We start from the raw sequence: 24,724 nt of genomic DNA, 5'->3' as shown, positions 1-24,724 counted from the left end.
GAACTGCTGAGATGTGACTGAGACAGTGTGATATTTACCCGGTAACTCTGAACTGCTGTGATGTGACTGAGACAGTGTGATATTTACCCGGTAACTCTGAACTGCTGTGATGTGACTGAGACAGTGTGATATTTACCCGGTAACTCTGAACTGCTGTGATGTGACTGAGACAGTGTGATATTTACCCAGTAACCTTGAACTGCTGAGATGTGACTGAGACAGTGTGATATTTACCCAGTAACTCTGAACTGCTGAGATGTGACTGAGACAGTGTGATATTTACCCGGTAACTTTGAACTGCTGTGATGTGACTGAGACAGTGTGATATTTACCCAGTAACTCTGAACTGCTGAGATGTGACTGAGACAGTGTGATATTTACCCAGTAACTCTGAACTGCTGAGATGTGACTGAGACAGTGTGATATTTACCCGGTAACTCTGAACTGCTGAGATGTGACTGAGACAGTGTGATATTTATCCAGTAACTCTGAACTGCTGAGATGTGACTGAGACAGTGTGATATTTACCCAGTAACTCTGAACTGCTGAGATGTGACTGAGACAGTGTGATATTTACCCAGTAACTCTGAACTGCTGAGATGTGACTGAGACAGTGTGATATTTATCCAGTAACTCTGAACTGATGAGATGTGACTGAGACAGTGTGATATTTACCCAGTAACTCTGAACTGCTGAGATGTGACTGAGACAGTGTGATATTTATCCAGTAACTCTGAACTGCTGAGATGTGACTGAGACAGTGTGATATTTATCCGGTAACTCTGAACTTCTGAGATGTGACTGAGACAGTGTGATATTTATCCAGTAACTCTGAACTGCTGAGATGTGACTGAGACAGTGTGATATTTACCCAGTAACTTTGAACTGCTGAGACGTGACTGAGGCAGTGTGATATTTACCCGGTAACTTTGAACTGCTGAGATGTGACTGAGACAGTGTGATATTTACCCGGTAACTCTGAACTGCTGAGACGTGACTGAGACAGTGTGATATTTACCCAGTAACTCTGAACTGCTGAGACGTGACTGAGACAGTGTGATATTTACCCGGTAACTTTGAACTGCTGAGATGTGACTGAGACAGTGTGATATTTACCCGGTAACTCTGAACTGCTGAGATGTGACTGAGACAGTGTGATATTTACCCGGTAACTCTGAACTGCTGAGACGTGACTGAGACAGTGTGATATTTACCCAGTAACTCTGAACTGCTGAGACGTGACTGAGACAGTGTGATATTTACCCGGTAACTCTGAACTGCTGAGATGTGACTGAGACAGTGTGATATTTACCCGGTAACTCTGAACTGCTGAGATGTGACTGAGACAGTGTGATATTTACCCAGTAACTCTGAACTGCTGAGATGTGACTGAGACAGTGTGATATTTACCGAGTAACTCTGAACTGCTGAGATGTGACTGAGACAGTGTGATATTTACCCAGTAACTCTGAACTGCTGAGATGTGACTGAGACAGTGTGATATTTGCCCAGTAACTCTGAACTGCTGAGATGTGACTGAGACAGTGTGATATTTACCCAGTAACTCTGAACTGCTGAGATGTGACTGAGACAGTGTGATATTTACCCAGTAACTCTGAACTGCTGAGATGTGACTGAGACAGTGTGATATTTACCCAGTAACTCTGAACTGCTGAGATGTGACTGAGACAGTGTGATATTTATCCAGTAATTCTGAACTGCTGAGATGTGACTGGGACAGTGTGATATTTATCCAGTAACTCTGAACTGCTGAGATGTGACTGAGACAGTGTGATATTTACCCGGTAACTCTGAACTGCTGTGATGTGACTGAGACAGTGTGATATTTACCCAGTAACTTTGAACTGCTGAGATGTGACTGAGACAGTGTGATATTTACCCGGTAACTCTGAACTGCTGTGATGTGACTGAGACAGTGTGATATTTACCCGGTAACTCTGAACTGCTGTGATGTGACTGAGACAGTGTGATATTTACCCGGTAACTCTGAACTGCTGTGATGTGACTGAGACAGTGTGATATTTACCCAGTAACCTTGAACTGCTGAGATGTGACTGAGACAGTGTGATATTTACCCAGTAACTCTGAACTGCTGAGATGTCACTGAGACAGTGTGATATTTACCCAGTAACTCTGAACTGCTGAGATGTGACTGAGACAGTGTGATATTTACCCAGTAACTCTGAACTGCTGAGATGTGACTGAGACAGTGTGATATTTACCCGGTAACTCTGAACTGCTGAGATGTGACTGAGACAGTGTGATATTTATCCAGTAACTCTGAACTGCTGAGATGTGACTGAGACAGTGTGATATTTACCCAGTAACTCTGAACTGCTGAGATGTGACTGAGACAGTGTGATATTTACCCAGTAACTCTGAACTGCTGAGATGTGACTGAGACAGTGTGATATTTATCCAGTAACTCTGAACTGCTGAGATGTGACTGAGACAGTGTGATATTTACCCAGTAACTCTGAACTGCTGAGATGTGACTGAGACAGTGTGATATTTATCCAGAAACTCTGAACTGCTGAGATGTGACTGAGACAGTGTGATATTTATCCGGTAACTCTGAACTGCTGAGATGTGACTGAGACAGTGTGATATTTATCCAGTAACTCTGAACTGCTGAGATGTGACTGAGACAGTGTGATATTTATCCAGTAACTCTGAACTGCTGAGATGTGACTGAGACAGTGTGATATTTACCCAGTAACTTTGAACTGCTGAGATGTGACTGAGACAGTGTGATATTTACCCAGTAACTTTGAACTGCTGAGATGTGACTGAGACAGTGTGATATTTACCCGGTAACTTTGAACTGCTGAGATGTGACTGAGACAGTGTGATATTTACCCAGTAACTCTGAACTGCTGAGATGTGACTGAGACAGTGTGATATTTACCCAGTAACTCTGAACTGCTGAGATGTGACTGAGACAGTGTGATATTTACCCACTAACTCTGAACTGCTGAGATGTGACTGAGACAGTGTGATATTTACCCAGTAACTTTGAACTGCTGAGATGTGACTGAGACAGTGTGATATTTGCCCAGTAACTCTGAACTGCTGAGATGTGACTGAGACAGTGTGATATTTACCCAGTAACTCTGAACTGCTGAGATGTGACTGAGACAGTGTGATGTCTACCCGGTAACTCTGAACTGCTGAGATGTCACTGAGACAGTGTAATATTTACCCGGTAACTCTGAACTGCTGAGATGTGACTGAGACAGTGTGATATTTATCCAGTAACTCTGAACTGCTGAGATGTGACTGAGACAGTGTGATATTTACCCAGTAACTTTGAACTGCTGAGATGTGACTGAGACAGTGTGATATTTACCCAGTAACTTTGAACTGCTGAGATGTGACTGAGACAGTGTGATATTTACCCAGTAACTTTGAACTGCTGAGATGTGACTGAGACAGTGTGATATTTACCCGGTAACTCTGAACTGCTGAGATGTGACTGAGACAGTGTGATATTTATCCAGTAACTCTGAACTGCTGAGATGTGACTGAGACAGTGTGATATTTACCCAGTAACTTTGAACTGCTGAGACGTGACTGAGACAGTGTGATATTTACCCGGTAACTTTGAACTGCTGAGACGTGACTGAGACAGTGTGATATTTACCCGGTAACTCTGAACTGCTGAGACGTGACTGAGACAGTGTGATATTTACCCAGTAACTCTGAACTGCTGAGACCTGACTGAGACAGTGTGATATTTACCCAGTAACTCTGAACTGCTGAGACGTGACTGAGACAGTGTGATATTTACCCGGTAACTCTGAACTGCTGAGACGTGACTGAGACAGTGTGATATTTACCCGGTAACTCTGAACTGCTGAGATGTGACTGAGACAGTGTGATATTTACCCAGTAACTCTGAACTGCTGAGATGTGACTGAGACAGTGTGATATTTACCCAGTAACTCTGAACTGCTGAGATGTGACTGAGACAGTGTGATATTTACCCAGTAACTCTGAACTGCTGAGATGTGACTGAGACAGTGTGATATTTACCCAGTAACTCTGAACTGCTGAGATGTGACTGAGACAGTGTGATATTTATCCAGTAACTCTGAACTGCTGAGATGTGACTGGGACAGTGTGATATTTACCCAGTAACTCTGAACTGCTGAGATGTGACTGAGACAGTGTGATATTTACCCGGTAACTCTGAACTGCTGTGATGTGACTGAGACAGTGTGATATTTACCCAGTAACTTTGAACTGCTGAGATGTGACTGAGACAGTGTGATATTTACCCGGTAACTCTGAACTGCTGTGATGTGACTGAGACAGTGTGATATTTACCCAGTAACTCTGAACTGCTGAGATGTGACTGAGACAGTGTGATATTTACCCAGTAACTCTGAACTGCTGAGATGTGACTGAGACAGTGTGATATTTATCCAGTAACTCTGAACTGCTGAGATGTGACTGGGACAGTGTGATATTTACCCAGTAACTCTGAACTGCTGAGATGTGACTGAGACAGTGTGATATTTACCCGGTAACTCTGAACTGCTGTGATGTGACTGAGACAGTGTGATATTTACGCAGTAACTTTGAACTGCTGAGATGTGACTGAGACAGTGTGATATTTACCCGGTAACTCTGAACTGCTGTGATGTGACTGAGACAGTGTGATATTTACCCGGTAACTCTGAACTGCTGTGATGTGACTGAGACAGTGTGATATTTACCCGGTAACTCTGAACTGCTGAGATGTGACTGAGACAGTGTGATATTTATCCAGTAACTCTGAACTGCTGAGATGTGACTGAGACAGTGTGATATTTACCCAGTAACTCTGAACTGCTGAGATGTGACTGAGACAGTGTGATATTTACCCAGTAACTCTGAACTGCTGAGATGTGACTGAGACAGTGTGATATTTATCCAGTAACTCTGAACTGCTGAGATGTGACTGAGACAGTGTGATATTTATCCAGTAACTCTGAACTGCTGAGATGTGACTGAGACAGTGTGATATTTACCCAGTAACTCTGAACTGCTGAGATGTGACTGAGACAGTGTGATATTTACCCAGTAACTCTGAACTGCTGAGATGTGACTGAGACAGTGTGATATTTATCCAGTAACTCTGAACTGCTGAGATGTGACTGAGACAGTGTGATATTTATCCGGTAACTCTGAACTGCTGAGATGTGACTGAGACAGTGTGATATTTATCCAGTAACTCTGAACTGCTGAGATGTGACTGAGACAGTGTGATATTTATCCAGTAACTCTGAACTGCTGAGATGTGACTGAGACAGTGTGATATTTACCCAGTAACTTTGAACTGCTGAGATGTGACTGAGGCAGTGTGATATTTGCCCAGTAACTCTGAACTGCTGAGATGTGACTGAGACAGTGTGATATTTACCCAGTAACTTTGAACTGCTGAGATGTGACTGAGACAGTGTGATATTTACCCGGTAACTTTGAACTGCTGAGATGTGACTGAGACAGTGTGATATTTACCCAGTAACTCTGAACTGCTGAGATGTGACTGAGACAGTGTGATATTTACCCAGTAACTCTGAACTGCTGAGATGTGACTGAGACAGTGTGATATTTACCCAGTAACTCTGAACTGCTGAGATGTGACTGAGACAGTGTGATATTTACCCAGTAACTCTGAACTGCTGAGATGTGACTGAGACAGTGTGATATTTACCCAGTAACTCTGAACTGCTGAGACGTGACTGAGACAGTGTGATATTTACCCAGTAACTCTGAACTGCTGAGATGTGACTGAGACAGTGTGATATTTACCCAGTAACTTTGAACTGCTGAGATGTGACTGAGACAGTGTGATATTTACCCAGTAACTCTGAACTGCTGAGATGTGACTGAGACAGTGTGATATTTACCCAGTAACTCTGAACTGCTGAGATGTGACTGAGACAGTGTGATATTTACCCAGTAACTCTGAACTGCTGAGATGTGACTGAGACAGTGTGATATTTACCCAGTAACTCTGAACTGCTGAGATGTGACTGAGACAGTGTGATATTTACCCAGTAACTCTGAACTGCTGAGATGTGACTGAGACAGTGTGATATTTACCCAGTAACTCTGAACTGCTGAGATGTGACTGAGACAGTGTGATATTTACCCAGAAACTCTGAACTGCTGAGATGTGACTGAGACAGTGTGATATTTACCCGGTAGCTCCGTAGGTTGAACATTTGCTCATTTCAAGTGATCTTGTCCCCGTACTGTTTGAGCACAGGATCAGCAAACACTGCAAAGGTTACACTGACCATCGTAGCCTGGGCTCGATGACAGCTCCTGCTGAATACTGACAGGACTGTGAAGCTCTGGGAATCAGCCAAAGTGTGATGTGAAGTGTGTCGCTTCTGTGCTGGTAGTCAGGAGACAGCACCGAGCCGAGAGAGGGAACAGAGAGACAGAGAGAGAGAGAGAAGTTTGAGAAGTGTGAGAGAGAAACAGAGTGAAAGAGAGAAACAGGGGAAAGAGACATAGGGAGAAAGAGAGAGAGAGAGAGAGAAATACATTGAGAGACAGAGTCAGAGAAAGACAGAGCGAGACAGACAGTCAGAGAGAAAGATAGAGAGAGACAGAGTGAGAGACAGACAGAGAGAATGAGAGAGAGAGAGAGAGAGAGAGAGAGAGAGAGAGAGAAAGACATCAAGAGACAGGGTCAGAGAAAGGCAGAGAGACAGAGAGTCAGAGAGAGAGGCAGAGAGAGGGAGAGGGACAGACAGAGAGAAAGAGAGACAGAGAGAGAGAGAGAGAAAGAGAGACATCAAACAGATGGAGAGAGTCATAGAGAGATCCGACAGAGAGAGATCAGCCAGAGAGAGAGAGAGAGACAGAGAGAGAGAGAGCGAGAGAGAGACTCAGAGTTAGAGAGAGAGAGAGAGACAGAGAGAGAGAGAAAGAGAGAGAGAGATCAAACAGATGGAGAGAGTCAGCGAGAGAGATCAGACAGAGAGAGAGATCAGCCAGAGAGAGAGAGAGACAGAGAGAGAAAGCGAGAGAGAGAGAAAGAGACAGAGAGAGAGAGAGAGAGAGAGAGAGAGAAGGAGAGAGAGAGATCAAACAGATGGAGAGAGTCAGAGAGAGATCAGCCAGAGAGAGAGAGGGAGAGACAGTGGGATACATTGTGTTAGAGAGAACGTGAGAAAGAGAGACAGAGACAGAGAGAAGGAGAGGGAGAATGAGAGACAGAGAGAGAGATTGAGCAGGGGGATGCAGGTCTCCTCTCTGATGGTGGATTGGGGGGGGCGGGCTCATTGGATCAGACACTGACCTTTCACCCTGTGCTATTGTGGCCAAGGTGCTACTTGTATTTTCTGTACCCAGTGCGGTGAGTGAAGACTCTCAACCACTCCATGCTGATATCTGGGCAGTGAGGAGATCCATCGATGAGACTGCCTGAAATTAGTCTTGAAACTGCTCGTCCCTTGGGGCCTGAGAAAAGGAAGTTGAGTCGGGAGTTTACCCTCTCATCTGAAAGACGGCACCTCTGGCAGTGCAGCACTCCCTCAGTACTGGAACTGGGAACATCAGCCCTGGGGCAGGGGGACTCAAACGCGAGACCTTCTGACTCGGGAGAGTCGAGAGGGAGAGGGACTGAGCAAAGGTTTGTGCATCTTTGAAAGGAATTGGAGGTGAAGGGTGTGTTTCCCCCTTTAAGAAGGTTTGAGTGGGTCCCACAAGTGAAGGAGCTCCTCGCGATGTGGTCTCTGCCACCCACCCCCCCCCCCCCGCCCCCTTGCTGGCAGGAGGTCAGGCACTGCACTGACAGAAAACTCATTAAAGGCAATTACCCTGCTTTAAAGGGGTGGGCACATTTCAGCCAACCCCAAAATCTGGGCCACAGAAAGAAGTGGCAAAGGGCTGCTACCTATCTGATGGTGGACTGGGAGGAGGTGGGGGAGCAGTTGGACAGGCACTGACCTTTCACCTTCTGAGACTTGGGGTCAAAGGTGAGAAGTGAGGTGAGAGCTCCTAACCCAAAGTTAGCCCTGTTTGCAAGGCTCAATACCACACACTTAAAACCCATTGATGCAGCGTGTACAGTTTTGGTCTTTTAACCCATGGAAGGATATACTTTGTCCTCAAGGGAGTGCAGCGAAGATTGACTACACTGATTCCTGGGATGAGAGGGCTGTCCTATGAGGAGAAATTGAGTAGTGTGGGCTGATACTGTTATGATTGTTTCCATTTTTTTTGTTGAATTTTGAGAATTTGTGTTTTGAAACTGAAAATAATTCCATAGATGCTGGAACCTTGGGTGTTTTTTTTTAAAAAAAGGTCACCAGAAGGGTTGAACTGTAAACAGTCACTGGAAGGCACCTGTTTTCAAATAACCCAGCAGGGGTTGTTTTTTTTTTTGACTTGGGGAGATGTTTACAAAGAAGTGACAAGCCAAGATTTATGGTTGTTGGGAGGCTTGCTTTCAGAACTGCTTGAGTTTCAATTTGAACTGTTTTAAAAGCCAGTTGGTGTTTCTGGCTTCCAGAAGAAGACAAAGATGTTCCTCTCTCTCTCTTGAAAAGAAACTTTGTATTTCCATTGTGTCAGATTCCTATTTCCTCCTGTAGTTGAAGAAACCCTGCATGTTCGAAGAAGCCTTTGCATATCCAACGTGTGGGACTGAAACCTTGTTGCTGCATCTCTGTTGTAAGACCTATTTGGAGCCTCTGTAGCTGCACCTCTTGGAAAGCCTACCCAAACTGATCTTCGACATCGTCTGGAGAGAACTGTTCCAGGAAGATCCTAATGACGGCCACCGAGTCGCATTTGGGACTCTTAACCAAACCAAAGGACGTCTTGACATACCTTCTTTTCAGCCTAAGTGGTTTTTCTTTTATTCCTTCTATTTCTTTGCAACAGCTGTGAACAAAAATCCCTTTTATTTTTTTCCTGGTTAACCAGTGTGTCTGCATGTGTGTGTGTGTGTGTGTGTGTGTGTGAGGGCTAGGATAAATAAGGGGCCTTAATATTTAAATTTGTTTGTATCCTTTACTTCAATATTGGTTAGGACTTGGTTTATAACAAACTAATAATTTTGTTGTTTATTAAAGAAACCTGGTTGGTGTATTTTATTCTGGGTAAAATAGAGGTATATGGTTGACCGATTCAGTAAGTGGGAAAATATGTGTTGTGAACCGTGGAGAAGCGGGACTGAATTAACAGGGCACTCCTCCCGCCTCGGTCATGACAATAATCTCTGGAGTTTAGAAGAATGAGAGGTGATTTCATTCAAACGTAGATAATTCTGAGAGGGTTCGTCAGGGTAGAAGCTGAGGACTGTTTCCACACCACCCCCCACCCCCACCACCCCCCTGGCTGGGGAACCTAGAACTAGGGGTCATAATCTCAGGATAAGGGGTTGGCCATTTTGGACTGAGATGAGGAGAAATTTCTTCTTCAACTACAACAACAACAACAACTTACATTTATACAGCACCTTTAACAGAATAAATCATCCCAAGGGGTTTCAGAGGGGCACTATAAAACATTATGTGACACCAAGCTACATAAGGCGATATTAGGTCAGGTGATCAAAAGCTTGGCCAAAGAGGTCGGTTTTAAGGAGCGTCTTAAAGGAGGAGAGAGAGATGCGGAGAGGTTCAGGGAGGGAATTCCAGAGCTCGGGGCCCAGGCAGCTGCATTCACGGCCGCCAATGGTGGAGCGATTAAAATCGGGGGATGCTCGAGAGGCCGGAATTAGAGGAGCGCAGAGATCTCGGAGGGTTGCGAGGCTGGAGGAGGTTACAGAGATAGGGAGGGGGTGAGACCCTGGAGGGATTTGTAAAATAGGATGAGAGTTTTAAACTCAAGGTGTTTCTTGACTGGGAGCCGGTGCAGGTCAGCCAGCACAGGGGGTGATAGGGGAACGGGACTTGGTGCGAGTTAGGACATGGGGCAGCAGAGTTTTGGATGAGCTCAAGGTTACGAAGAGTAGAATTGGAGGCCGCCAGGCGAGCATTGGAATAGTCAAGTCCAGAGGTAACGAAGGCAGTGGATTCACTCAGAAGGTTGTGAATCTTTTAAATTCTCTATCCCAGAATGCTGTGGAAGCATCATCGGTCAATATATTCAATTGTTAGATTTCTGGACACTAAGAGAATTGAGGGATAGTCCGGGAAGGTGGAGTTGAGGTAGAAGATCAGCCAAGATCTTATTGAATGGAGGAGCAGCCTCGAGGGGGCGAATAGCCCACTCTTGCTCCTGTTTCTTCTGCTCGTTTGTTCTTAAGAAAGAGTTGGCCAGGACAGTCCACACAGAAATGCTGAAATAAACGCGGTTTAATATTCACGGTTGGAGGGAGCAGCTTTTTTTTCCACCCCCACCAACACCCAACAACCGCCCCCACCGAAATTGTGTCCCAGGTTTCCGGAATGATCCGCAAGGTCGAGCTTGGGGGGGGGGGGTGGGTGGCGGGGGGGGGGTGGTGTGTGCAGTCATCCTGTGTCGAGGGGTCGGAGTTCAGGGGTGGCACATCTGGGTACGGCGCTAACGTTTGGCTTTCCTCTTGGCCCGGCCTTTCTTGGTGATGTTCATGGTGTTTCGATGTCCGACCTGAAGCCCTTCAATATTGGAACTCAGGATGCAGATTGACCCTGCAGGCGGAGAGAGAGAGAGAGAGAGAGAGAGAGAAGAGGACTTCAAGGAGGTAGGCCATCCTGGCTCTGTCCGCGGTCACATGACACAAAACACCGCCACTCAGTCTGCAAGACCTCCCTCACCCCTCGATGAGTCACTTCTACAGCCCTCCGGACTCAACATCCAGGTCGACAATTTCAGATCAGAACCTCTGCTCCCATTTGCCGTTTACACCTCCTCCAGACCCATCTCTTGTTCCTTTATTTGTCCCATTACCATCTCCTTCTGCCTTGCACCGTCCTCCCTTCTGTCATTCACTCTCTCCTGCCTTCCCACTCTATCACGGACCTTCCTTTTTGTTCGTTCCTCCTCTCCCCCTTCCCCTGCCTCTGCATTTGTTTAAAACCTGCTGCATCGCCAACTTTTCCCAGTTCTGATGAGAGGTCACCGGCCCTCAAATGTTGACTCTGTTACTCTCTCTCTCAGCCTGACCTGCTGAGGATTTTCGGCATTCCCTGTTTTTTAAGTCACTTTGAAGCCTTCATTCCCCCCACTCTGGTTGAGGCCTGATTTGACACCAAGTCCCAGAGAGTGAAAGGTCAGAAGTCAGCCACTGGTTAGCAAAAATCTATCAATCTCAGAGTTAAAGTTAACAATTGATTTAGCATCAATTGCCGTCTGCGGAAGCGAGTACCAAACTTCTACACGCCTTTGCGTACCGAAACGTTTCCCAACTTCACTCCGAATTTTGGAGACTGCGCCCCCAGCCCTGGACTCCCCAACCAGCGGAAATAGTTACTCCCTCTCTACCCGACCCCTTCCCCTTTAATATTGTGAAAACTTCAATCAAATCATTCCTGTAAACTTCCAAATTCCAGGAAATACAACTCGAGTTGGTGTAACTTGGCTTGAAAGAGCTGCCGTGCTCGGTCTCCCGTCCTCGGTTTCTGTCTGTGACCCTGTGAGTTCCCATTCCTCGTTGACCTCTTCAACTTGCTGTCACAATGACCCATAGAATCAGCCTCCACCGCCTTTCCAGGTGGCACGTTCCACATCCTGGCAAATCTGAGCAACAAAAATTCTCCTCATCCGCCCTCGAAATCATTTGCCAATGATTTTGAATCCCGGGCCTCTGGTTATTGACCCACTCGCCAGAGGGAATAGTTTTTCTCGACCTACCCGATCAAAATCTCACATCACCTCCAAAAACCTCAACTCGGTCACCAGTGCGAAGAAATAAGTTTGACTCTTACCAAGACTGTGCCCTGATGCTCCTGTGACCATCTCCTGAAACACAAAGAAAGACAACTTCAGGCTCCCATCATTGTTTTTTTAATATTCGTTCATGGGATGTGGGCTTCGCTGGCCAGGCCAGCGTTTATTGCCCATCCCTAATTGCCCTTGAGAAGGTGGTGGTGAGCTGCCTTCTTGAACCGCTGCAGTCCGTGTGGGGTAGGTACACCCACAGTGCTGTTAGGAAGGGAGGTCCAGGATGTTGACCCAGCGACAGTGAAGGAACGGTGATATAGTTCCAAGTCAGGATGGTGTGTGACTTGGAGGGGAACTTGCAGGTGGTGGTGTTCCCATGCATCTGCTGCCCTTGTCCTTCTAGTTGGTAGAGGTCGCAGGTTTGGAAGGTTGTGTCGAAGGAGTCTTGGCACGTTGCTGCAGTGCATCTTGTAGATGGTACACACTGCTGCCACTGTGCGTTGGTGGTGGAGGGAGTGAATGTTTCTGGATGGGGTGCCAATCAATCGAGCTGCTTTGTCCTGGATGGTGTCGAGCTTCTTGAGTGTTGTTGGAGCTGCACCCATCCAGGCAAGTGGAGAGTATTCCATCACACTTGTGCCTTGTGGATGGTGGACAGGCTTTGGGGAGTCAGGAGGTGAGTTACTAACCACAAAATTCCCAGCCTCTGACCTGCTCTTGCAGCCACGGTATTTATATGGCTACTCCAGTTCAGTTTCTGGTTAATGGTGACCTCTAGGATGTTGATAGTGGGGGATTCAATTATGGTAATGCCATTGCCCTTGCAAAAAATGTTTCTCTCCGTCTGACCTTTGCATCTGACCTTTTGGTAGAGTTACCTGAGCACCTGGCTTCTGAATGGCTGGTTCCCAGTCCTGGCGGTTATTCAGTGAAGGCCCAGGTGACATTTTGCTGTCCAGTTGATAAGAAACTGGGGTTTGAAATCAGGACAGACAGATGTTAAAACAGCTGTTAGAAGTGTCTCCAATCACAGCTTCCCATTCACTCCCATTGTACACAATCCCAATGGACCCAAACCCCTTCCCATTCACTCCATTGTACACAATCCCAATGGACTCAAACCCCTTCCCATTCACTCCCATTGTACACAATCCCAATGGACCCAAACCCCTTCCCATTCACTCCCACTGTACACAATCCCAATGGACCCAAACCCCTTCCCATTCACTCCCATTGTACACAATCCCAATGGACCCAAACCTCTTCCCATTCATTCCCATTGTACACAATCCCAATGGACCCAAACCCCTTCCCATTCACTCCCATTGTACACAATCCCAATGGACCCAAACCCCTTCCCATTCACTCCCATTGTACACAATCCCAATGGACACAAACCCCTTCCCATTCACTCGCATTGTACACAATCCCAATGGACCCAAATCCCTTCCCATTCACTCCCATTGTACACAATCCCAATGGACACAAACCCCTTCCCATTCACTCGCATTGTACACAATCCCAATGGACTCAAACCCCTTCCCATTCATTCCCATTGTACACAATCCCAATGGACCCAAACCCCTTCCCATTCACTCCCATTGTACACAATCCCAATGGACACAAACCCCTTCCCATTCACTCGCATTGTACACAATCCCAATGGACCCAAATCCCTTCCCATTCACTCCCATTGTACACAATCCCAATGGACACAAACCCCTTCCCATTCACTCCCATTGTACACAATCCCAATGGACCCAAACCCCTTCCCATTCACTCCCATTATACACAATCCCAATGGACCCAAACCTCTTCCCATTCATTCCCATTGTACACAATCCCAATGGACACAAACCCCTTCCCATTCACTCCCATTATACACAATCCCAATGGACCCAAACCTCTTCCCATTCATTCCCATTATACACAATCCCAATGGACCCAAACCCCTTCCCATTCACTCCCATTATACACAATCCCAATGGACCCAAACCTCTTCCCATTCACTCCCATTGTACACAATCCCAATGGACTCAAACCCTTTCCCATTCACTCCCATTATACACAATCCCAATGGACTCAAACCGCTTCCCATTCACTCCCACTGTACACAATCCCAATGGACCCAAACCCCTTCTCATTCACTCTCACTGTACACAATCCCAATGGAGCCAAACCCCTTCCCATTCACTCCCATTGTACACAATCCCAATGGAGCCAAACCCCTTCCCATTCACTCCCATTGTACACAATCCCAATGGAGCCAAACCCCTTCCCATTCACTCCCATTGTACACAATCCCAATGGACCCAAACCCCTTCCCATTCATTCCCATTGTATACAATCCCAATGGACACAAACCCCTTCCCATTCACTCCATTATACACAATCCCAATGGACCCAAACCCTTTCCCATTCACTCCCATTGTACACAATCCCAATGGACACAAACCCCTTCCCATTCACTCCCATTGTACACAATCCCAATGGACCCAAACCCCTTCCCATTCACTCCCATTGTACACAATCCCAATGGAGCCAAACCCCTTCCCATTCACTCCCATTGTACACAATCCCAATGGAGCCAAACCCCTTCCCATTCACTCCCATTGTACACAATCCCAATGGACCCAAACCCCTTCCCATTCATTCCCATTGTATACAATCCCAATGGACACAAACCCCTTCCCATTCACTCCATTATACACAATCCCAATGGACCCAAACCCTTTCCCATTCACTCCCATTGTACACAATCCCAATGGACACAAACCCCTTCCCATTCACTCCCATTGTACACAATCCCAATGGAGCCAAACCCCTTCCCATTCACTCCCATTGTACACAATCCCAATGGAGCCAAACCCCTTCCCATTCACTCCCATTGTACACAATCCCAATGGACCCAAACCCCTTCCCATTCATTCCCATTGTATACAATCCCAATGGACCCAAACCCCTTCCCATTCACTCCATTATACACAATCCCAATGGACACAAACCCCTTCCCATTCACTCCATTATACACAATCCCAATGGACACAAACCCCTTCCCATTCACTCTCATTATACACAATCCCAATGGACCCAAACCCCTTCCCATTCACTCCCATTATACACAATCCCAATGGACCCAAACCTCTTCCCATTCACTCCCATTGTACACAATCCTAATGGACTCAAACCCTTTCCCATTCACTCCCATTATACACAATCCCAATGGACCCAAACCTCTTCCCATTCACTCCCATTGTACACAATCCTAATGGACACAAACCCCTTCCCATTCACTCCATTATACACAATCCCAATGGACCCAAACCCCTTCCCATTCACTCTCATTGTACACAATCCCAATGGACCCAAACCCCTTCCCATTCACTCCCATTGTACACAATCCCAATGGACCCAAACCCCTTCCCATTCACTCTCATTGTACACAATCCCAATGGACCCAAACCCCTTCCCATTCACTCCCATTGTACACAATCCCAATGGACCCAAACCCCTTCCCATTCACTCTCATTGTACACAATCCCAATGGACCCAAACCCCTTCCCATTCACTCCCATTGTACACAATCCCAATGGACCCAAACCCCTTCCCATTCACTCTCATTGTACACAATCCCAAAGGTCCTACTCCCCTTCCCATTCATTCCCATTGTATACAATCCCAATGGACACAAACCCCTTCCCATTCACTCTCATTGTACACAATCCCAATGGACCCAAACCCCTTCCCATTCACTCCCATTGTACACAATCCTAATGGACCCAAACCCCTTCCCATTCATTCCCATTGTATACAATCCCAATGGACACAAACCCCTTCCCATTCACTCCCATTGTGCACAATCCCAATGGACCCAAACCCCTTCCCATTCACTCCCATTGTACACAATCCCAATGGACCCAAACCCCTTCCCATTCACTCCCATTGTACACAATCCCAGTGGACCCAATCCCCTTCCCATTCACTCCCATTGTACACAATCCCAATGGACCCAAACCCCTTCCCATTCACTCCCGTTGTACACAATCCCAGTGGATCCAATCCCCTTCCCATTCACTCCCATTGTGCACAATCCCAGTGGACCCAAACCCCTTCCCATTCACTCCCATTGTACACAATCCCAGTGGATCCAATCCCCTTCCCATTCACTCCCATTGTACACAATCCCAATGGACCCAAACCCCTTCCCATTCACTCCCATTGTACACAATCCCAGTGGACCCATTCCCCTTCCCATTCACTCCCATTGTACACAATCCCAATGGACCCAAACCCTTTCCCATTCACTCCCATTGTACACAATCCCAGTGGACCCAAACCCCTTCCCATTCACTCCCATTGTACACAATCCCAGTGGATCCAATCCCCTTCCCATTCACTCCCATTGTACACAATCCCAATGGACCCAAACCCCTTCCCATTCACTCCCATTGTACACAATCCCAGTGGACCCAATCCCCTTCCCATTCACTCCCATTGTACACAATCCCAATGGACCCAAACCCCTTCCCATTCACTCCCATTGTACACAATCCCAGTGGACCCAAACCCCTTCCCATTCACTCCCATTGTACACAATCCCAGTGGACCCAATCACCTTCCCATTCACTTTGCTTGTCAAATTTTGTCTGATAATTGCTCCTGCGAAGCTCTTTTTGAAATTATGTATCATTAAATGCGTTCTGTAAATGCCAGTCTTTGGTGTTCTTGAACAGTGTGCCACAATACCTGGCTTGTTGTCTTCTAATGCGGGTTTTGATTGCTGATTTTTTGTTGTCTCCTGTCGTGTCTGTTGAGAAAAAAAATACGCTTTTCATTGCCCTTGTTGTTGAGGACATTTTTATGTCCCTTCACCTCCCTCTACCCTCCTTGCTCCTTCCCCACTGGACTGGCTGACGGAGAGTCTGTGTTCTTACCCCTATGAGCCTGGGCAGCGAGTGTCGGTAGGTACCTGCTCCCTCGGACCTCTGAAGGGATTCATGGGAAATGTAGGCCTGAGGCTTTGGGCCCAGCCCTGTTCTGATTGGAGAGCAGATTAGAAGCAGCCTCAATCCCCTGAAAATGTCACCCACTGCCTTCCTTGACAGCAAATCATGCCAGGGATCAGCTTGTAGTATTTGTTTGGTTGTTCCTCGTCCGCCGATAGGCTCCCAGTTGCAGGATGTCAGGGTGTCGATCAGCCGGAGCTCAATTGCCCTCATTCCTCCACTGCAATGATTTACAGATAATGAAAAGGCTGCCTGAACACAAATCTCCCCAATCTTTCACTCCAGCATTGACTTGCTGTGACAACAATTTTGTCTGCCTTCTCGGGTTTTGCTAATGGCCGCTTTGCAGCTGTCATGGCGATGGATGCCTTCATGTCTTCTTACCCGTGCAATCAATCTCATCTCCTTTGGATCAATTCCACACCTGTCCCACTGCACACACTACCCACCATTCTGCACCTCCCCCCACTGCCGCACCAGCTTCTCTTCTGTGCCTCAAGCCCTTAGAAGGCCTCGTAGTCATGGGGATTCACTGACCGGTGCTCCCTTTCCCAGAGATGGGACAGCCGCCGCGAGTGGAGGAGAGTCAGGCCTCATGGACTCTTCAGTACGTAGCTCCCCTGCAGAGACAAGATTGCAGATTAGGAACGGAGCAAAAGGGGAAAGGCCGTTTATCCCCTCAAGCCTAACTGCATCACTCAGTGTGATCATGGCTGATCAGTGACCTAACTCCATACACCCGCCTTTGCTGCCTTTTTATTAATACCTTTGATTAACAAAAATCTCCCAATCTCAGGTTTCAATTTCACAATTGACATGGCATCAAATGCCATTTGCGGAAGAGAGTTTCAAAATTCTACCACCCTTTGTGTGCAGAAGTGTTTCCAAATTTCACTGTGAACGGTCTGGCTCTAATTTTTAGACTTTGCCCCCAAGGCCTCGACTTCCCAACTAGCAGAAAGTTTCTCTCTCTCTCTCTACCCTGTCTGTTCCCCTTAATATGTTGAAAACTTCAAACAAATCACTCCTAACCTACTAAATTCCAGGGATTACAACACTGGTTTGTGTCATCTCTCCTGGGAATTTAACGCCTGTAGTCCAGGTGCCATTCTGGTAAATCTACACTGCACCCCCTCCAAGGCCAGTCTATCCTTCCTCAGGTGTGATGCCCAGAACTGTTCACAGTTCTCCAGGTGTGGACAAACAGCTGAAGCATGGCTTCTACCCCCAGACTGGTGAACAGTCTCGGCCTCGATCTGAGATTGTCATTCCCTCTTGGCTGCAGTTGGATTTGACCCCCAAGGCCCGTAAGGTGAAAGGTCAGTGTCTGACCCACTGTCCCCACCCAGTCTTGTTGGGAGCACATCACCCATTACATTCACCGCAGTGGAGTCTACTGGCTCGAGAGATCAGGGAAACAGATGCTAATATCTCACCAATTCCTTCTGACGCACTGTCTTGTAGGCTGAGGTCACGCATTCCATCTGAGAAGCTCCCAAAGCTGCTACTGGTGGCCAGGTTACTCTGCAAAAAAAAACACAACCCCCTTTATCCAGTGGCCACACTTCTCTGGGATAGGGAGGATCCCCTTTATCCAGTGGCCACACTTCTCTGGGATAGGGAGGATCCCCTTTATCCAGTGGCCACACCTCTCTGGGATAGGGAGGATCCCCTTTATCCAGTGGCCACACTTCTCTGGGATAGGGAGGAACCCTTTATCCAGTGGCCACACTTCTCTGGGATAGGGAGGATCCCCTTTATCCAGTGGCCACACCTCTCTGGGATAGGGAGGATCCCCTTTATCCAGTGGCCACACCTCTCTGGGATAGGGAGGATCCCCTTTATCCAGTGGCCACACCTCTCTGGGATAGGGAGGATCCCCTTTATCCAGTGGCCACACTTCTCTGGGATTGGGAGGATCCCCTTTATCCAGTGGCCACACCTCTCTGGGATAGGGAGGATCTCCTTTATCCAGTGTCCACACTTCTCTGGGATAGGGAGGATCCCCTTTAACCAGTGGCCACACTTCTCTGGGATAGGGAGGATCTCCTTTATCCAGTGGCCACACCTCTCTGGGATAGGGAGGATCTCCTTTATCCAGTGGCCACACTTCTCTGGGATAGGGAGGATCTCCTTTATCCAGTGGCCACACCTCTCTGGGATAGGGAGGATCTCCTTTATCCACTGTCCACACTTCTCTGGGATAGGGAGGATCTCCTTTATCCAGTGGCCACACTTCTCTGGGATAGGGAGGATCTCCTTTATCCAGTGGCCACACTTCTCTGGGATAGGGAGGATCTCCTTTATCCACTGTCCACACTTCTCTGGGATAGGGAGGATCTCCTTTATCCAGTGGCCACACTTCTCTGGGATAGGGAGGATCTCCTTTATCCAGTGGCCACACTTCTCTGGGATAGGGAGGATCTCCTTTATCCAGTGGCCACACTTCTCTGGGATAGGGAGGATCTCCTTTATCCAGTGGCCACACTTCTCTGGGATAGGGAGGATCTCCTTTATCCAGTGGCCACACTTCTCTGGGATAGGGAGGATCTCCTTTATCCAGTGTCCACACTTCTCTGGGATAGGGAGGATCTCCTTTATCCAGTGTCCACACTTCTCTGGGATAGGGAGGATCTCCTTTATCCAGTGTCCACACTTCTCTGGGATAGGGAGGATCTCCTTTATCCGGTGTCCACACTTCTCTGGGATAGGGAGGATCCCCTTTATCCGGTGGCCACACTTCTCTGGGATAGGGAGGATCTCCTTTATCCAGTGGCCACACTTCTCTGGGATAGGGAGGATCTCCTTTATCCACTGTCCACACTTCTCTGGGATAGGGAGGATCTCCTTTATCCAGTGTCCACACTTCTCTGGGATAGGGAGGATCTCCTTTATCCAGTGTCCACACTTCTCTGGGATAGGGAGGATCTCCTTTATCCAGTGTCCACACTTCTCTGGGATAGGGAGGATCCCCTTTATCCACTGTCCACACTTCTCTGGGATAGGGAGGATCTCCTTTATCCAGTGTCCACACTTCTCTGGGATAGGGAGGATCTCCTTTATCCAGTGGCCACACTTCTCTGGGATAGGGAGGATCTCCTTTATCCACTGTCCACACTTCTCTGGGATAGGGAGGATCTCCTTTATCCAGTGTCCACACTTCTCTGGGATAGGGAGGATCTCCTTTATCCAGTGTCCACACTTCTCTGGGATAGGGAGGATCTCCTTTATCCACTGTCCACACTTCTCTGGGATAGGGAGGATCTCCTTTATCCAGTGTCCACACTTCTCTGGGATAGGGAGGATCTCCTTTATCCAGTGTCCACACTTCTCTGGGATAGGGAGGATCTCCTTTATCCACTGTCCACACTTCTCTGGGATAGGGAGGATCTCCTTTATCCAGTGTCCACACTTCTCTGGGATAGGGAGGATCTCCTTTATCCAGTGTCCACACTTCTCTGGGATAGGGAGGATCTCCTTTATCCAGTGTCCACACTTCTCTGGGATAGGGAGGATCTCCTTTATCCAGTGTCCACACTTCTCTGGGATAGGGAGGATCTCCTTTATCCGGTGTCCACACTTCTCTGGGATAGGGAGGATCTCCTTTATCCAGTGGCCACACTTCTCTGGGATAGGGAGGATCTCCTTTATCCAGTGGCCACACTTCTCTGGGATAGGGAGGATCTCCTTTATCCACTGTCCACACTTCTCTGGGATAGGGAGGATCTCCTTTATCCAGTGTCCACACTTCTCTGGGATAGGGAGGATCTCCTTTATCCAGTGTCCACACTTCTCTGGGATAGGGAGGATCCCCTTTATCCACTGTCCACACTTCTCTGGGATAGGGAGGATCTCCTTTATCCAGTGGCCACACCTCTCTGGGATAGGGAGGATCCCCTTTATCCAGTGGCCACACTTCTCTGGGATAGGGAGGATCCCCTTTATCCAGTGGCCACACTTCTCTGGGATAGGGAGGATCTCCTTTATCCAGTGGCCACACCTCTCTGGGATAGGGAGGATCCCCTTTATCCACTGTCCACACTTCTCTGGGATAGGGAGGATCTCCTTTATCCAGTGGCCACACCTCTCTGGGATAGGGAGGATCCCCTTTATCCACTGTCCACACTTCTCTGGGATAGGGAGGATCTCCTTTATCCAGTGGCCACACTTCTCTGGGATAGGGAGGATCTCCTTTATCCAGTGGCCACACTTCTCTGGGATAGGGAGGATCTCCTTTATCCAGTGGCCACACTTCTCTGGGATAGGGAGGATCCCCTTTATCCGGTGTCCACACTTCTCTGGGATAGGGAGGATCTCCTTTATCCGGTGTCCACACTTCTCTGGGATAGGGAGGATCCCCTTTATCCGGTGTCCACACTTCTCTGGGATAGGGAGGATCTCCTTTATCCAGTGTCCACACTTCTCTGGGATAGGGAGGATCCCCTTTATCCGGTGTCCACACTTCTCTGGGATAGGGAGGATCTCCTTTATCCAGTGTCCACACTTCTCTGGGATAGGGAGGATCTCCTTTATCCAGTGTCCACACTTCTCTGGGATAGGGAGGATCTCCTTTATCCAGTGTCCACACTTCTCTGGGATAGGGAGGATCTCCTTTATCCGGTGTCCACACTTCTCTGGGATAGGGAGGATCCCCTTTATCCAGTGGCCACACTTCTCTGGGATAGGGAGGATCTCCTTTATCCGGTGTCCACACTTCTCTGGGATAGGGAGGATCTCCTTTATCCGGTGTCCACACTTCTCTGGGATAGGGAGGATCCCCTTTATCCGGTGGCCACACTTCTCTGGGATAGGGAGGATCCCCTTTATCCGGTGTCCACACTTCTCTGGGATAGGGAGGATCTCCTTTATCCGGTGTCCACACTTCTCTGGGATAGGGAGGATCCCCTTTATCCAGTGGCCACACTTCTCTGGGATAGGGAGGATCTCCTTTATCCGGTGTCCACACTTCTCTGGGATAGGGAGGATCCCCTTTATCCAGTGGCCACACTTCTCTGGGATAGGGAGGATCTCCTTTATCCGGTGTCCACACTTCTCTGGGATAGGGAGGATCCCCTTTATCCGGTGGCCACACTTCTCTGGGATAGGGAGGATCCCCTTTATCCGGTGTCCACACTTCTCTGGGATAGGGAGGATCCCCTTTATCCGGTGGCCACACCTCTGGGATAGGGAGGATCCCCTTTATCCGGTGTCCACACTTCTCTGGGATAGGGAGGATCTCCTTTATCCAGTGTCCACACTTCTCTGGGATAGGGAGGATCCCCTTTATCCAGTGTCCACACTTCTCTGGGATAGGGAGGATCTCCTTTATCCAGTGGCCACACTTCTCTGGGATAGGGAGGATCTCCTTTATCCAGTGTCCACACTTCTCTGGGATAGGGAGGATCTCCTTTATCCAGTGGCCACACTTCTCTGGGATAGGGAGGATCTCCTTTATCCAGTGTCCACACTTCTCTGGGATAGGAAGGATCTCCTTTATCCAGTGTCCACACTTCTCTGGGATAGGGAGGATCCCCTTTATCCAGTGGCCACACTTCTCTGGGATAGGGAGGATCTCCTTTATCCAGTGGCCACACTTCTCTGGGATAGGGAGGATCTCCTTTATCCAGTGGCCACACTTCTCTGGGATAGGGAGGATCTCCTTTATCCATTGGCCACACTTCTCTGGGATAGGGAGGATCTCCTTTATCCAGTGGCCACACTTCTCTGGGATAGGGAGGATCTCCTTTATCCAGTGGCCACACTTCTCTGGGATAGGGAGGATCTCCTTTATCCAGTGGCCACACTTCTCTGGGATAGGGAGGATCTCCTTTATCCAGTGTCCACACTTCTCTGGGATAGGGAGGATCTCCTTTATCCAGTGTCCACACTTCTCTGGGATAGGGAGGATCTCCTTTATCCAGTGGCCACACTTCTCTGGGATAGGGAGGATCCCCTTTATCCAGTGGCCACACTTCTCTGGGATAGGGAGGATCTCCTTTATCCAGTGTCCACACTTCTCTGGGATAGGGAGGATCTCCTTTATCCAGTGGCCACACTTCTCTGGGATAGGGAGGATCTCCTTTATCCAGTGTCCACACTTCTCTGGGATAGGGAGGATCTCCTTTATCCAGTGGCCACACTTCTCTGGGATAGGGAGGATCCCCTTTATCCAGTGGCCACACTTCTCTGGGATAGGGAGGATCCCCTTTATCCAGTGGCCACACTTCTCTGGGATAGGGAGGATCTCCTTTATCCAGTGGCCACACTTCTCTGGGATAGGGAGGATCTCCTTTATCCAGTGGCCACACCTCTCTGGGATAGGGAGGATCTCCTTTATCCAGTGGCTACACCTCTCTGGGATAGGGAGGATCCCCTTTATCCAGTGGCCACACCTCTCTGGGATAGGGAGGATCTCCTTTATCCAGTGGCTACACCTCTCTGGGATATGGAAGATCCCCTTTATCCAGTGGCCACGCTCCCCGGGGCAGAGGATCCCCTTCATCCAGTGTCGGCACTCCCGGGGGATACAGACTACCCTTTACCCAGTGTCCACACTCCCTGAGGTTAGACAATCCCCTTTATCCAGTGTCCACACTTCTCGGGAATATAGAGGCCCTTTATCCAGTTTCCACACACCCTGGGGATAGACAATCACCTTTATTCAGTGTCCACACTCCCCAGAGATACAGAATCACCTTTATTCACTGTCCACCCTCCTCGGAGAAACCCAATCCCCATTAACCAGTGTCCCACTCCTTGGAAATACAGAATTTCCATTATCAATTGCTGACACTCCTCAGGGATACAGATTCCCCTTTATCCAGTGTCTTCACTCTATTAAGGTAGCCAATCCCCTTTACCCACCGCAACCACCTATAAGAGACAGGTACAGCAGCCCCTCACACCCTCTCTCTACTCCACTCTGCACTCACCAGTATAGTCCCGACTCTGTGAACAGCATCAGCGACACTTGCCCTGTGAGCTTCGAAGGCTTCCTCAGTCCGAGTGCGGCAAACTGCAAAAATAGCAGTATAAGGAATCTAATCTTCACAGACATACAGTTGGCAATGTGTTTTCCGGTATCTAACCTGTTTTTTCTCTTTCTTTTTTTTTTCTGTCCTGGGAGTGTTTGATGAGGACAGTGTAGAGGGAGCTTTACTCTGTATCTAACCCCGTGCTGTACCTGTCCTGGGAGTGTTTGATGGGGACAGTGTAGAGGGAGCTTTACTCTGTATCTAACCCCGTGCTGTACCTGTCCTGGGAGTGTTTGATGGGGACAGTGTCGAGGGAGCTTTACTCTGTACCTAACCCCGTGCTGTACCTGTCCTGGGAGTGTTTGATGAGGACAGTGTAGAGGGAGCTTTACTCTGTACCTAACCCCGTGCTGTACCTGTCCTGGGAGTGTTTGATGGGGACAGTGTAGAGGGAGCTTTACTCTGTATCTAACCCCGTGCTGTACCTGTCCTGGGAGTGTTTGATGGGGACAGTGTAGAGGGAGCTTTACTCTGTATCTAACCCCGTGCTGTGCCTGTCCTGGGGAGTGTTTGATGGGGACAGTGTAGAGGGAGCTTTACTCTGTATCTAACCCTGTGCTGTACCTGTCCTGGGAGTGCATAGGATGTCCTTCCTCTGTAAGAAGGAAGTTTTTATGATGCCCTGTCCCTCAGCTTACTTGTAAAAGCTGGCCGCTGACTTGGTTCATTGTGCCAACATTCCTCCATCAGTGTCTTCAACTCTTCAAGCCCCTCCACGGATTCCTGGCTGGGCAGTTGGCTGAGATCCGGCCTTTGGTTCTGAGGGATGAGGATGTGGATGAGCGCCCGATTCCCACCTTCGAGAGTTGAGGGAAGTGGGAGCCCATTAAATCGGCAACAGGGCCT

At 48.1% G+C, this 24,724-nt stretch overlaps 1 protein-coding gene across 3 annotated transcripts in view; it reads right to left on the bottom strand.

The window, feature by feature from the left end:
* Positions 1–9,022: 9,022 nt before the first annotated feature.
* Positions 9,023–24,724, bottom strand: part of LOC137349096 (receptor-interacting serine/threonine-protein kinase 3-like) — a 46,036-nt gene continuing 30,334 nt past the window's right edge. For all 3 annotated transcript variants that reach the window (XM_068014432.1, XM_068014431.1, XM_068014433.1), the window contains 8 exons: positions 24,517–24,675; positions 23,777–23,859; positions 18,281–18,368; positions 17,382–17,464; positions 16,585–16,645; positions 12,717–12,808; positions 11,883–11,916; positions 9,023–10,646 (listed from right to left, as the gene is read on the bottom strand). In XM_068014432.1, the coding sequence (XP_067870533.1) occupies positions 10,540–10,646; positions 11,883–11,916; positions 12,717–12,808; positions 16,585–16,645; positions 17,382–17,464; positions 18,281–18,368; positions 23,777–23,859; positions 24,517–24,675 (707 nt within the window). In that variant the 3' untranslated portion in view covers positions 9,023–10,539. The remainder of the gene's footprint in view (positions 10,647–11,882; positions 11,917–12,716; positions 12,809–16,584; positions 16,646–17,381; positions 17,465–18,280; positions 18,369–23,776; positions 23,860–24,516; positions 24,676–24,724) is intronic.

The sequence above is a fragment of the Heterodontus francisci genome, chromosome 34 (assembly GCF_036365525.1).
Source record: "Heterodontus francisci isolate sHetFra1 chromosome 34, sHetFra1.hap1, whole genome shotgun sequence".
Lineage (NCBI taxonomy): Eukaryota > Metazoa > Chordata > Chondrichthyes > Heterodontiformes > Heterodontidae > Heterodontus > Heterodontus francisci.
Note: the sequence above shows the minus strand (reverse complement) of the source record. Positions and strands in the feature narration are given on the sequence as shown.